At 41.2% G+C, this 16143-nt stretch overlaps 1 protein-coding gene across 1 annotated transcript in view; it reads left to right on the forward strand.

Moving 5' to 3' along the window:
• Nucleotides 1-16143, forward strand: part of DNAH11 (dynein axonemal heavy chain 11) — a 316107-nt gene that overhangs the window by 176163 nt on the left and 123801 nt on the right. The window contains 8 exon segments of the mRNA XM_060157128.1: nt 1508-1673; nt 2469-2571; nt 4237-4476; nt 5995-6156; nt 6427-6620; nt 10443-10605; nt 11531-11654; nt 12074-12216. Of these exon segments, the coding sequence (XP_060013111.1) occupies nt 1508-1673; nt 2469-2571; nt 4237-4476; nt 5995-6156; nt 6427-6620; nt 10443-10605; nt 11531-11654; nt 12074-12216 (1295 nt within the window).

Consider the following 16143-nt stretch of genomic DNA (forward strand, 5'->3'; position numbering starts at 1 on the left):
AAGCAAAGACATGAAAGAGGAAATTGTGGGACATATTCAATTAATTGAATCTCTAAGTTGACTGAAGCATAGTGGTCAGGCAGAAGATAGGGCAAAGGCTGGAGTGGCGGTTGGAGTTCTATTATAGATGGAGTGACCAGTTGTCTACTTTGCCAAAGGCTGGGAAGATATGGGATTTGTAGTGCTAAAACTGGGATCATCCCAGGCAACCTGGGATGGTTGGTCACTGTGACTGTGGAGAGAGCTGAGATGCAAGTGGAAGAGAACATATTTCATATGGTAGGAAATGGTGAGCCATTGATGGGGAGCAAGGAACTGACAAGATGCAGGCTCTGCTTTGGGAGGAGAAGTCTGTGGTGGGGAGACCAGTCCCCTTGAGCAGTATGCTAGCCAAATGAAATGGTGCCCTGGACTAGAGTTGTAGCGGGAAAGGCGAAAAGGAAGAGACATGTACAGGCTGTGGTTGGGCCAATCAGGGACCAGAAGGGAAAGACTAAATTCAGGCTTTGCTTCTGGCTGACAGGGAGATGTTAATTCTATAAACAGGAGCACAGAAGGCTAAAAAGAAGAGATGGGTTGTGAGTGGGGAAGAGGCTTGTTAAATTGAGTTCGGGAACAGGCGTATTTGGTGTTGGCCAAACGTCCAGGTGCCAATGGCTAATAGGAACTGTTGTCCAGCAAGCATTTGGAAATGCAGATATGCTGCTTGGAAGAGGGGTTTGTTAATTTATTCATTGTATATTTCTTCATTCATTCATTCATTCCTTTGTTCTTTTAACAGTTACTTATTTGTTGTGGTTGTCATCAGGAATACAGAGATGAGCATGATATAGTTCCTCGTCCTCAAGCTATTTATAGTCCATTTAGAGAGTAGGCAAGTAATTAGATGCTACACCTCAGATCCATACCGTTCAAGATTTTCTATACTCATGAGTTTCTCTTAAACATACTGACACAAAGTCAGATACGCATGTGAAGAAATGTAATTTGATGTATACACAGGATAATGTCTACATACAGTATCTTCTTGTACTTCTGCACCCTGTGGCCCAAGAAGAGAGGTGTGAGAGATTCTTGAGCTGTCCCTAGGCTCTATTTTGATAAAGAAAGACTGATCCACCAGCTTCTGGGTGGACCAGCAGTGGTTCGTGTTTTACAGTAGGTACAGGGAAGGAAGGTGCAAAGGTCAGCAATGGTGTGGTCTCAGATGTGATGGCCAGTGTGACATCATGCTGCAGACACTGACTCTCTAGGAAAGGAGAGTCAAGGTGAGCTCGAGGAGAGTGTGACATAGAAGGTGGTGAACAGAGACATGTTTCTGGGATTAACCTGCAGAGAAATGGTACTTGAAGCCACAGAGTGGGTGAAATGGGGAGAGGATGAGGAAAAACGAGAAAAAAGGACTAAGGTTCTATTTTATATTCATATATAAATATATTTATATTTTATTATATATAAACAGAAGGTTACATTTTATTTGGTGGACAGAATTATACATTGGTTTCAGGAATTCTTGAGAAACCTCTAGAGAAAAAAGCTGGTCGTAACTATGGTCCAGGAGGAAATAAAAAATTGGTTTATTTTATCGACGACATGAATATGCCTGCAGTGGACTTATATGGCACTGTTCAGCCCCACACTCTGATTCGACAGCATATTGATTATGGTCACTGGTAAGCGATTGTCTGTATTGTATTTTCTACCAAAATCTACTTATTATGACTATGGATAAACATTTAAAAATGGAATTAGTGGGGTGGGATAGGGAAGGTGGGAGGGAGACACAAGAGAAGAGGGAGGAGATATGGGGATATATGTATATGTATAGCTGATTCACTTTGCTATACAGCAGCAACTAACACACCATTGTAAAACAGTTATACTCCAATAAAGATGTTTAAAAAAAAATGGAATTACCCCAGTTTCTTCCTCTTCTGAGGAGCGTTTTCTATGATACATTTTGGGTTTCACTTTGCATCCCCTGTTGCTCATCTTAAATGGAATAGGTTTGCTTTGAATCTTTGGAGGAAGTGGATTGAAAAGTATCTTAGAGACGTAAACTGTCTAGTTTAAGCGTTAAGCTCCTTAATGCATTAACTCACACTCAATTACTTAGGGGAAGCTTGACATTTTCTGTGGGATGTCACTATCTGGTAATATCTGGGCATTGCAGTCTGCAATCCCCCAGTCTTGCTGTGGGTGTTTCTAACCAAACTCACATGAGAATCTATAAGCAGTAATAGTACCTATTGATTCGGCTCCATATGTTGATTCTGGCATCAAAGGAGCCGTGTAGTCTTCAGTTTTCTGAGCTTTAGTTTTTATGTCTCTCAGGTAGGCTAACAAGCTCAGCGTCACAGAGCGATTGTAAAGATCGAAAGAAACAATTTGTGAAGTCCTTTATGGATTGGTGGGTTTTGTTGTCATTTTGAGCTTTGGGACTTAAGGTTCTGTTTTCTGTCTTGCAGGTATGATAGACAGAAAGTGATGCTTAAAGAAATCCACAGCTGTCAGTATGTTGCCTGCATGAATCCGATGGTGGGCAGTTTCACTGTCAATCCTAGACTACAGGTAGGGTGTTGAATACTGCTCTCCTCCAAAGAGCCCCTGAATATCATACTCACACGTTGTAGATCTTGATTCGTAGTGCTTTGGGGTAAAGATTAGGATGAATGGTTCTACTGGACATTTGGTGAAGCATGAAAACTTATTTTAATTAATAGACTTTTTAGGGCAGTTTCAGGTTTACAGAAAAATGAGCTGAAAGTACGGAGAGTTCCCGTATACTCACCGTGACCCATTTAAAAACACCTTGCATTAGTGTGCTGCATCTGCTACATCTGATGAGCCAATATTGATAAGTTATTATTAACTGAAGTCTAAAGTTTACATTAGGGTTCATTTTTTGTGTTACACATTCTGTGGGTTTTGGCAAATGTATAATTACAGGTATCTGTCATTAGAGTATCACACAGAGTAGTTTCACTGTCCTAAAAATCTCCCGTACTCCCTCCACCTGTTCAGCCCTCCCTCCCCCAACCCCCTCACTGCGGAATCCCTGGCAACCATTGATCCTTTTCCTGTCTCTATGGTGTTGCCTTTTCCAGAGGGTCGTATAGTTAGAATCATATAGTATGTAGCCTCTTCAGACTGGCTTCTTTCTTTCTTTCTTTCTTTTTTTAATTTAACATCTTTATTGGAGTATAATTGCTTTACAGTGGTGTGTTAGTTTCTGCTGTATAACAAAGTGAATCAGCCATACGTATACATATATCCCCATATCTCTTCCCTCTTGCATCTGCCTCCAACCCTCCCTATCCCACCCCTCTAGGTGGTCACAAAGCACGAGCTGATCTCCCTGCGCTATGTGGCTGCTTCCCACTGGCTATGTGTTTTACATCCGGTAGTGCATATACCTCAGGGCTACTCTCACTTCGTCCCAACTTACCCTTACCCCTCCCCGTGTCCTCAAGTCCATTCTCTATGCCTGTCAGACTGGCTTCTTTTACTTAGCCTAAATATGCATTTAAGGTTCCTCCATGTCTTTTCATGTCTCGATAGCTCATTTCTTTTTATCACTGAATAATACTCATTGTCTGGATGTACCATAGTTTGTTTATCCATTTAATTATTTAAGGATGCCTTGGTTGTTTCCACATTTTGGCAGTTCTGAGGAAAGCTACAGTAAATATTTACGTTCAGGTTTTCTGAGTGCATGTAAGCTTTTAAATAATCATCACCACCACCACCGTACATACAACAACAGCATACAGCAGTCAGTGTTGTTTACTAGTTTATGAGTGGTCGCTTGAAGCTCAGCTGGGTGACTCTGCTGATCTTGGCTGGACTTGTTCACATGTTGGGGAGTTAACTGTCAGCTACTCAGGGTGGCTTTGGCTAGAATGATTGTGATTGGGACAACGTGGCTCTGGGTCATGTGTCTCTCATCCTTTGGCAGGCATGTAGAATTCATTGCAGAGGTAGAGCCTTAAGACAGCAAGTGGAAACACAAGCGTCTGACAGTGGCTGGTACCCTGTTACGTCTACCTCCTTCTGTTGCCCTGAACAAGTCTTATGGGAAGTCTGAGAGAGTGGAAGGCACTACCAAGTTACATGGCAATGGGCATGGATAGAGGAAGAGTTGAAAAAATAAGGTCCCCCCCCCTTTTTTTGTAATCTACTGGTCCCATTACATTTTGTATTTTATGCAACTCTTATATTTGTTTTTCTTTTCAGAGACATTTCACAGTGTTTGCATTCAACTTTCCATCCATGGATGCACTAAACACCATCTACAGCCAAATCCTGAATTTCCATTTCCAGCAGCAAGCATTTGGTCCGTCAGTTCTCAGGAGTGGCCCCACTTTGATACAGGCAGCAATCGCATTCCATCAGACCATGACACACAACTTTTTACCCACAGCCATTAAATTCCACTACCTCTTTAATCTGAGAGACCTGTCAAACGTCTTCCAGGTACCTCAGTGGCTCTGTGTTATGTGTCTTGAGTAGAACACTGATTATAGCAATATTAATGGCGTTCATTCATAGAACTTAGTCGAAAACTATGCTACGTACTTGAGCATGTATTCTTTCATTTTCCACCATAAACTTCTCTATGAAGTTAGTATGGCAGGTTTATTAGTCCCATTTTGTCAGTGAGAGTAGTGAGTCCTCTTAGATTGCTAGAGACTTAGCAACAGAAGCTAAGGTAGAAATCTTAGTTCCCTATTTCATTTATTCCATATAAATATTTGAGTGTTTCTGTGCAAGTAAGAGGGATAATTTTTCATTTTTTAATATGTATGTGATACAGTTTTAAAACATGCATCAAGAGAAATTATAATTTCTTAAATTCCTAGATTATTTTGGTTTGGCATTGACACTTAACTTGCTCATCTGGTAAAAGGGCAGTATGTATGTATATGATTTAGAAAGGAAGTTCCAAAGAAGGAATTCAAAACTTTCGAATTCTGAAAATATCCAACTTATGTGGCCTACTTGGTAGAGTAAAAGCAGTTGAAGAGTTATTTATGGCTCAAAGTTCTTTTGTGACAGAAGTAGTAAACTGATTGAATATGAAAACTTCACGAGACTTCTTTATATTTGGTGATTTTTGTTTCTTTATACTTTTATAGCCCTCCTTTCTAAATCACTCCACAACTGCTTCAAAACTCACACCGCATTAGGCAAATGTTTCCACAGAACGTGGACCATTCCTTTTCATCTCGATATTTCTAGCACCCGCCTGAAAGACTGTGCTCAATAAAGTGGTGTTTAAAAGCAGGTTTTTGATCTTAGGAGGGAAGGGAGACCATGGGGTGAGAGACCTGTCTTCTCACAGTTCCTATCCAGTCTTTCAGCTACGCCTGATATCAACCCGTTCTTTAGGCTTTGCAGCTAAGTCTCTATGACTCCCTTGGTGTTGTCCCATAAGCCCAGAGCACAGTGACTCTCTCCAGGAGGACTGGGTCTATATGAATCCAAGATATGAAGGACAGTGTTGAGGAAAGGGGGGAATAAAAATGCTTTGACTACCCATGAAGGGTGAATTCAGGCAGTGGACTTTGGGTCTCATATGTTTCATCTGTGAAATGAACGGGTTAGATTAAATGATATCACAGGATTTTAGAGTAAAAGTTATTATCATCCTGTGACTTTCATGTTTGCTGTTTGTACTCTGGTTTTGGGAACTTAGTTCACTGAAGGCGGCAGGTACAAGTTCTAAACTCTGGTATTTAGTTCCTAGGCTGACTCTTGAAGTACAGTGTTAGCTGCATTCCTAAAAATGGGTATAAATGACAGTTAATTTTTTAAATGTTGCTTATCAGAGAGTACAACTACTAACATGTATCTACTACTCTTTATAATACTTCTTGTAACTCAGTGTATTGCTAAATTCAGTTCACAGTTAAAGAAAACGTTAAAAGGAAATATTATCATGGAATGCCACCACCTTCTGAAGTTTTAATATTTATCACTCTTGCCTTGTAGGGGATTTTATTTGCTTCTCCTGAGTGTTTAAAGGGTCCAAATGATTTAATACGCCTGTGGCTTCATGAATCTTCTCGTGTTTATGGAGACAAACTGATAGACACAAAGGATCGTAATTTGTTTCATAAAAATATGCTGGAAACTGCTAGTAAATATTTGGAAGTAAGTAAATGAATGCCGGAGGCCACTATTTGCTCTGGCACAAACTGGCATTGGGGCAGAAACGGGATAAGGATGTGAATGAATTGTGCGCACGCTTACCTGGCTGAAACAGCTGTGACCCCAGGGTGCAGTTGGCCTGCACTGGGGAGCGGCATACCCACCTACTCATGGTTTGATTTGCAAGCTTTTCCCTGCATAGGCCACTCTGCCTCCACATGAATCATTTCTGGAGACTGACACGACCGTGTCTTTCTCTTCCTCCTCCTGCAGGGTGTAGACAGCTCCGTGCTGCTTCAACAGCCCCTCATCTACTGCCATTTTGCTAATGGCAGCAAAGACCCGTGTTACCTGCCGATGAGAGACTGGGAGGTGCTGAGGACATTTCTGACCGAAGCCTTAGATAACTACAACGAACTCAATGCCGCCATGCACCTTGTTTTATTTGAAGACGCCATGCAACATGTGTGAGTTGACTGGCTGTGATGCTTTTCCACAAAGTAAAAATGGCTGGGTGTCCACAATTGTTGTTGTTGTTCAGTGTGATCTGTTGAATACTTGGAACTATCAGTTCTTACTTCTTGTTTGCCATACAGTATAAAACTAAGTGTCTCCACGAAACTTAAATAATGTTAAAAACCAATGTTACCTCAAAAAAAAAAAGAAAACTTGATTGACAACACAAGAAGAAAAAACAAAGGTAAGCCACAACCCTCTTAAATGACATAAATATGTCACATCCCAGTAAATGCAGCCACTTACCATGTCATAAGCCAGAGGCAACTTGTGGAAGACCTCAAGAATGTACGTATGTAGGAAGGAAATTGACTTTTACACTAAAGAAAAGTAATTGATAATCTGAGTTAGATGAGAAAATTATCTTCTGCAAAAAGTCATTCAAATCTTCTTAGTTTATATAACTATGAATGTATGGGCCTGATTCAGAGAAGGTCACTAAGAGCTTTTATTGCTTACCTTCAGCAAATACAAGAATATCAAACGTAATTCTTTGTATAATAGTAGATAAGTTTTATATAAATGAATAAATAATAATAGGTTTAGGTGTCATGGATCCTTTAAAAAAATATTAAGTGTCTCTATAAATTATGTCACAATCTTAATAAGGTCTTACATAGGTACACTACTTTTTGAAGTGCTATCAGAGCCATAATTTCATTTTCTTTTACTGTACCTCTGTTAGGTAAGAATATTAAGAAAGAGGAAGGTAAGTGACTTGTTCAAATTCTTAAAGTTCATAAGTGGCAGAGGCAGGATGGACTCAAACTGATTTTCTTTGGTTAAGAATGTTGATTGAGTGCCTACTTAGTGCTAAAGAGGAACATTGCCAACCTATTCAGTACTTATGTGCGTATTAGAAAAAAAAAGGGAGGGCCATGTTTTCTGGGCAGAAAATTAGAAAAAGGCCCCTCTCCTGGTGTAGAGCATGGCTGACAAGGCTCTTACCTCCTAGCCTGGGCATCCTGTGCAGTGCACAGATTATGCGACTGTCTGTGGCACCCCTGCTGTCAGACATTGCCTGAGGTACTGGGGAGACAGCAGCAAAGACAGTCTAGTTCTTTCTCTAATTGAGCTTATGTTTTAGTGATGCGATGCATTTATAAGGATATGAACAAATAAGCAAGTGAGAAAAATGGCAGAAAGTGGTATGTCCTGCTGAGGAATAAAATTGATTGACTCTGAGAAACAAACATGTGGATTCCCAAAGAGGGACTGGCTATCTATGTGAGGAGGTGATATTTAAGGTGAGATCAAAATGATACGCAGGAGCTAGGCATGGAAAGATCTGGAGGAAGGACATTCTAGGTATGGGCAGATGTCACGTGGCCTCAAGACTGAACGTTGAAAAGCGGAAAGAGGGTCATTGTGGCAGCATCCTGGCGAAGTGGGGAGAGCAGTATATGACAGGCACAGGCCTCACGTGTACAGTGTGTTTCCTTTTAACCAGAGGAGGCGGGGTTTATTTCATTCTAACTGCAGTGAGAAGCTTTGGGTCAGATTTTAGCACGGGAATGACAGGATTTGTTGAAGAGTCTAAACAGCTTGCCATTGCTGCTGCCATGTGGGAAGTCGATTGCATCTTTCCTTCCAATCCTGTTCTCCTAGTCACCATTATTTCTCAGTGGCTGTCCTGGTCTCCTAGAGCTGCTCTAACAAAACACTACAAACTGGAAAGTTTAGAAAAACAGATATTTATTGTCTCAACAGTTCTGGAGGCAAGAAGTCTGAAGGGCTGGAAGGGCTGTGCTCCTTCTGAAGGTGCTGGGGAGGATCTGTTCTAGAATTCTTTCCTTGCTTCTGGTAGTTCCTTGGCTTGTGACAGCCTAACTCCAATCTTCACGTGGCAGTTTCCCTTCGTGTGTGTTTGTATCCAAATTTCTTTTTATAAAGACACCAGTCGTACTGGATAAGGTGCTCACCCTACTCCCCTATGACCTCATCCTAACTAGTTTCTTCTTCAATCACCCTATTTCCAAATAAGCTTGTATCCTTAGATACTGGAGGTTAGGACTTCAATATATGAGTCTGGAGGGAAGCCATTCAGTGAACAACACTGGCTTTTCAAACAAGTGATATTTGGGCAAAGATTAAAATAATGAAATAAATCAAGAAAGAAGGAAGTATGTGAGGAAGGCGACTCAAACAGACCCAAACAACGTGGAGAATTCAATTTTCAGAAGAAAATTTGAGCAGATTAAATGTTGAGCCCAAGTGCCTAAGAAAAACTTGGGAGGTCTCCCCATCATCAGTTATTATAAGCATGTGAGGTGTTGATTGTTTTATCGATCCCTTTGCAGTTGCAATCCTCTGATTACGCAGACAGGAAGCTTCAGTTAGAACCTCTGACCGTGGTGATAAGTGGGTTATTAGTAATACTGTTGCTGGTTGGGTTAGTATACGGTGACCGTCTGTCGTGGCTCGGGTAGAGGAGATGTCCCATTGGCGCTGAAGAGTCTTCCGCTCTAATCCTTCAACACAGAGTTCTCGGTGACCTAAAGGGAAAGCCATTACTTTGATCAGGGATTATGAGCTAGAAGCTGATTTACTCAGTGTCAGAGATGATTTCAGAGAGTGTCCTAGAATGTTGTAGAAAGGGACTTTTGCCACTGAGAGACTCTGGTGAGGTGCAGACCTCAAAGCACACATTAAAATGAAATGACCACCCTGCTTTGTAACTTGGGGTGTCACTCGTGTTAGAGTAGCCTCAGAGCTTTCCCAAGGTGGTCTTGTTGTGTGGTCCTGTCAAATAAAATGTAATGCGATGGCTGAGCTTGGAAAGATAACCTGTCTTTTCAGCTATTGAAGGTTTTCAGGAAATGCTCACATGTGTTGGTCCTTGTATAAGTGACCCCAACTTCATTTTTTCAGAAAGCACTCTTTAAAAAAAAAAAATCTGTGTGGAGCATTCAGGGCGTGAAGTTTAAATTCATTCAGGAAAGCAGCTGAGAGCAAATACAACAGTGTGGTTTTTTGGTTTTTTGTTTGGGTTTTTTTTCTGCATTTGGGTTTCGATATGCTTATATTTTGTTTTGTTATTTTTCTTAATATTTATGACATAATTATGGCAAATTTCTTCAACCAAACGCATATTTTGATCATGTTAAAGCCAACTTATTCCTAACTGTAAGATACAGCAATAGTATCAAAAGTTTAAGCATTGAGAATCTCTTCAGTAATACAGAACAAGGGATTAGTTGACCTCGCTGGAAATGTAACTCTGGGATTCTAACAGTTTCAGTAAATGTTTCAGACAGCTCGAGGCACAGGGAAAGCTTTAGTGCAAAGGACGTTAAGAATCATACAAAAAGGCAGGTGTTTAAAATGCATGAAGCAAGTCACACGTGAGGTGTGTGTCGGTTTGAACAAATCCATTCTTTCCACAGTAATTCTACAGCAAAGGTTTCTGGCCCAAAAATATCCCCCCTTTGATGTCCTTGTACGTGGATGCTGATGTGAGGTTAGGATCTTTCTTGCTTATCAGGAAAATGTGACGCTTTGATGAAAGGCCATGTCTTCATTTTCTGTCCTTTTCTGGTGGAGAGTAATACAGCAGTGAGAGTCCAGACGTCATTAACCAGGATGGTTTGTTAGGCAAGCGATGCGGGGGCAGACTCGGGCGGCATCTTTGTTTAATGGGAAAACAGAGGAACAGGGACGGAAAGTCTGACATGAAAATCGGAATTTAGTATCTAAATATGTGAAAAACGAAACAGACATGGCCCCGGGGCTCGTTGGATATCATCTGCAGGGGGTGTGCTTCCTCTCCCCAGGTGTCGCATCAGCCGGATCCTGCGGGCTCCTCGGGGTTACGCGCTCTTGATTGGAGTGGGGGGCAGTGGCAAGCAGAGCCTGTCCCGCCTGGCGGCCCACGTTTGCAGCCTCGAGGTCTTCCAGATCACTCTGACCGAAGGCTTTGGAATCCAAGAACTTCGGGTAAGTACAGTGATGGGCATCCCCGCGCCCCTTCTGCCCCAGGATATAAGTGCTCCCGTCATCCATGGAGAGGGGGGAAAGCTCTTTAGAGGATTTAGTTGGCGGTTTCTTCTTCATGGTCAGATTAGTAATAGCAAATTGCTACCAACATTTATAGGTATATAAGCCTATAAGCCTGTAGAACTGGCTCAGAAAATATTTTATTAAATACTTGCTTACACAAACATGTTTTTTCTTTTGCATTGACCATACTTGATAATCAGCAGTATTCATGGCCCCATATGATGGAGTGAGGGGAAAAAGGATACTTTTCTTTTTACTTTTTTTTACAAGCGCGAAGAGATTTCTTCCACTTTGAAGCAGATTATGAAAATAAAATATGATGGGAACACAGTCAAGAAGCTCTGACGTGTTTTTAAAATTTTGCTTTTGAGTTACAACAGTACTTACAAAATAGTACTTAGAGTTTGTGGCAAGTGCTATTTTAAAGCAAAAAAAACCAAACCACATGCTTTCAATATTACTAAATAAAACTAACTACATAAGACACCAGCCAATGAAGTAGACAGCTGTTGAAATGAGACAAAAACTTCTTTTAACTGCGTTGCTTGACAGTGGCGTTACTGCATTTCACTTTTACTGGAAGAGAAGGGAGTTGTTTCTCAGGAGCCTGTTTGCGTCTTGGGCTCCATTAGGCCACAAACACGATACTCATCATTATATGCCAGAAATGGAGGTGACGTCATGCTGTTTGCCCCCGTAAGAAGATGGTCACTGTGAGGAAAGAATATGTAAACGGGGGAAAGGACAGCACACAGCCCTCCCATTGTAGCGCCTCAGTTCTCCCTAGCCCTCGCACACACACACTCCCAACGTCACACCAGCATTTTAATACAGCGTGAATAATGGCCTCCTTTCCTTACAGGTAGATCTTGCCAATTTGTACGTCAGAACCGGAGCCAAGAACATGCCCACTGCGTTCCTGCTGACAGATGCACAGGTTCTAGATGAGAGCTTTCTCGTGCTGATTAATGACTTGCTGGCATCAGGTGATTAAATCAACACATTTCATGAAAGATCTTCCCCAAAGACAAATGATCTGTAGTTTCAGTGAACTTTAAATAGAGATAATTTGTCTTTGAGGTGTTTGCTGGGGCATTCTTTGAGGAGAAACCTATAAACCTAACTAATTTGAAGTATATTCTTTCTCAGTCTGCTTGCGGATGTGAGATGCCTTGGAGAGGCCTTCAGTGAAGTAAATGTTATTCCTACATGGGCGAGTTTAGTGGGTGGATTCGTCATAGCTTGTCCTCAGTGTGTTGTGTGTCTTGTAAATGCAAAAAGAAAAATTGCGTTTCTGTTTCAAACTCTTTAAAGGTGAACTTTGTATTATAAAGCATTTCAAGTCATGTATAAAATTTAAATTGTGGCAGTCTTTTAATAATTCTACTCATTCCTTTGGGGGCAGGGGAAGTCCCTGATCTGTTCAGTGATGAAGATGTAGACAAGATAATTTCTGGAATTCGTAGTGAAGTTCATGGTCTGGGCATGGTGGACTCCAGAGAAAATTGTTGGAAGTTCTTTTTGGACCGGGTGCGACTACAGCTGAAAGTAAGAAACATTTGCTTTATTTGCATTTAGTTAAACATGCTGTTAGAACTCTGCTATGGTTCTGTTTCGCAATTCATATGAGAAGTTTGAATTCCACTCATTCATTTTGTAAGGACATCCAGTCATTCATTTTGAAAGGACATTTGCATTTTTCCATGAGTGTCTGGAGGGCACCTTCTTCAAGTTTCCTGTGATGCTGGGCTCCTACAAAGCATTGCTCTGAGCAGATTGCACTCCTCGAGTGAACTGAACATGGTCTCTGTCCTTGAGGAACTTACACTATTATAGGAGACAAGAGACACCACAAATAATGGTAGTATGGGACCAGTGTGAATGGTGCTGTGTGATTCCAGAGGCATACAGCATCCTTCCTAATGGCACTAGACCCTCCTGGAGGAAGTGATGTGCTGTGTGTCAAGTGTGGCTTAGAATTCATGGGGAAGCGATGGGGTGGGGAAGAACTTTCAGGGAGAGGAAATAGCATTTATATAAGAGTAAAGGTGGAATGCACGGTGCATATTTGGAGAAACCCCAGATAGCTCTAAATGACTGGGATGGAGAATTGCTGTAGGAAGAACCAGGTGGATCAGGCTGGGAAAGTAAATTGGCGTGAAGTAAGGGTTTTGTAAATCATTAAGGGAGCAGAGGAAGAGTTTGAGTTAAGGAAGTGACTCTTATGTTAGTACTTCAGGGCAAATAATTATGGCCTATCACTCAGATGATCTGAGGCTCAACCCAGGGTTCCTCCACAGAAACTACTCCATGCTTTAGTGTAGCATATAGGAATATAATATAACCAGATAAGAGCAGCAAGAAGGGTGAAGTATTAGAACAAGAAGCCCCTCCACACTCATGGCAGAAAGCCAATTGAAAATGCTAATATGGAAAATTGAGACTTCCTAGTATAGTAATGCTTAGTAACCTAGAAAAGTTACTACTTTGCTACTCCTTCTAGTATTCCACACCTGTCAAGTTAGGAACAGAGGACTTCCCTGGTGGCAAAGTGGTTAAGAATCCTCCTGCCAATGCAGGGGACACGGGTTCGAGCCCTGGTCCGGGAAGATCCCACATGCCACGGAGCAACTAAGCCCGTGTGCCACAACTACAGAGCCTGCGCTCTAGAGCCTGAGCACCACAACTACTGAGCCCCTGTGCCGCAACTACTGAAGCCCGTGTAGGGCCTGCGTGCTGCAGTTACTGAGCCCACGTGCTGCATTTGCTGAAGCCTGGGCACCTAGAGCCCATGCTTCACAACAAGACAAGCCACCGCAATGAGAAGCCCGCACACCACAAGGAAGAGCAGCCCCTGCTCGCCACAACTAGAGAAACCCTGCACGCAGCAATGAAGACCCAATGCAGCCAAAAATAAATGAATAAATAAAGTTAGGAATGGACTTTGCGGCTCCTGTAAAGCCTGGAGTACGCAGGAAGGGATGGGAAGTGGCATTAGCTATGAATATACCTCTGTGAGGAGGTTAAGGAATAGAGTACCTATGATTCTTCTCCACCCTTCTGTTTCAAATTCCACATTGGTCTTACTGAGCAATTCTGGGCTGAGGTTAGAAATCAGAATTCAAAGTTCAGTTGCCCAAAGAGTTTTCTGCCCATCAAAAATGTGACTAAGCATCTGTTGGCCAGGTTGTAACAAGGCCGGGGATTTCTCCCTGTTCCACTGCGATATACTTGGATCAGATTTTCTTTGTGAAATGGGAAAATACGTACAATAATAGAATTTGAGACAGTAATGTAATAAATCAGCAGCAGTCCAAGTCTGTTGTTCAGAGCAGCAGAATCAGCGTCACCTAGGAACTTTTCAAAAATGCAAATTCTCCAGCCCCATCCCAGAACTCTTAAATTAGAAACTCGGGGTGGGACCCAGAAATCTGTTTTAACAAACCCTCCAGGTGATTCTGAAGCATGCTGCAATTTGGCAACCACTGTTACAAATAATGCTAGCATGAGCGTCCTTTACATGCATCTTTTATACACAGCTTTCCTTGCTCTTGTAGGATAAATTCTTAACACGGGAATTGCTAAATTCAATAGTTACAGCTTGTAGCAGTTTTAAATTGTGCCTGCAATTTCTCTGATGCTCTTCTGACTCACAGGTGGGATTCAGGTCCCCTCTCCTTGGATCTGGGTGGGCTTATGACTGCTTCAGCTAATAGAGTAGGGTATAGTTCAGCAGAAGTGATGCTGAGTAACCTCCGAGGCTGAATCATAAAGGCCCCAGCTTTCCATTGAATTGTACATGGTTTTTTGTTTATGAGTTCTGTGCATATTAAGCAATTAGGCTTATATATATGTGTTGGATATTTTTCCTGTTCTATCATTTATCTTTTAAATGTATATATGGTACATGTCTGTTAATTTGTTTATAACTCTGGAAACATTTTTAAGTTTTTATCCTAGATTAATCAGTGTTTGCCTTTATGGATTTGGGGTTTCTAACATGTTTAGGAAAGTGTTTTTCTCTCCAATATTTAAAAACTCTTCACTAGAAGCAACTGGAACTCATTTGGGCTACAAATGAAGAGAATGTCCCAGACCAGTTCCTGAAAGCCTCCCTCCCATGTCAGAGTCCAGACTAGCTCAGTAATCCCCTTACAAACCCATGCTTTTCCATCTTTCTCTCCCGCCAGTGACCACCCTGCTGCTTCCTGCCTCATGATCACACGATGAGTGCGGTAGGGTCTATATTCCCGGTAGGAAGAAAGAGTGGGGAAGGAGACTTGGGGCTCTCTGAATCAGGAATCCAAAGCTCGCCCCAAATCCCTAAGCTGATGTCTTACTGACCACAGGTGTGTCCCTTGTCACCTCCACCTACCAGGGAGTATGGGGAAGTGAATATTGTCACAAAGGCTTTATGAGTAAAATTGGAAATTGGTTTAGAATAGAAGCAGTGTCAGCCGTTCCAGGGCCTGCATGCTTTCATGCTTTATGTTTAAAACTATGCTACATCTGGAATATATTTATTATTGTTTATGACAAAGAGTGAGCCGAGAGGTTTCAGGTTACTTTTTTTTCCCCCCAAAAGATGTGTTTTTATCTCAACACCGTGTATTTCTTCCTTACTAATTTAAAGGACCATCTTTATTATATGCCAGATAGCCATGTTAACTGGGTCTATTTCCACGTCCTCTATTCTGTTTTCTTGTTACTCCTACTGATTCCAGCTCTGTACTATGTAAGGTATGAAAACTTTATTATACTTTTTCATATCTAGTATTTCATTGCCCTTATCTAGTTTTTCTTTGTTGCTTTTACATGTTTTTAATGTCTGGATAAACAGCAGAATCATTTTGTCAGATTCTAAACACATTTCATTTAAATTCTGGTTGAAATCCTACTGAAAGCTTTTTTTTAAATTAGGGAGAATTGAATCTTCATGATAAAAGGTCACATTGCTTTTGTAGAAGACCTATTTCCTTCATAAAATTTTCTACTCGTATATTGTTTCTATATAGGAGAGCTGTTGATTTTTAGTTTTGTAACCAGCTACCTTACTGCCTCATCAATCATTTTCTATTAGTTGGTTGATATATAGCCTGCAGATAATGATATTTTGTCTTTCCTAATATTCTGTTTATCCGTCCTCCTTCCTCACTGCATTGGCAAATCTACAAAAGAAGGTGTTTCTCATGTTTCACTATTACATTATATGTTGGCTTTTGACTCAGGATGTGTATTGTCAAGGAAATATCTACCTATTGGATTTCTTTGCAGCCTCTTTTGAGGTAATTACATGGTTGTTCTTTTTGAACTTAGTAATATTCATATAGTACAGAAGTTTTGCATTTTCATATTGTTAAATCCATCAGGCCTTTCTTCTATGCGTTTCCTGTGATTCTATGCTTTGGCAGGCCTTACCGAAACCGAGATCAGTTTTATATTTACCTCTGTTGTTGTCTGAGCCTTTTCATAGTC

This window comes from Lagenorhynchus albirostris, chromosome 8, assembly GCF_949774975.1.
Source record: "Lagenorhynchus albirostris chromosome 8, mLagAlb1.1, whole genome shotgun sequence".
NCBI classification, from domain to species: Eukaryota; Metazoa; Chordata; class Mammalia; order Artiodactyla; family Delphinidae; genus Lagenorhynchus; species Lagenorhynchus albirostris.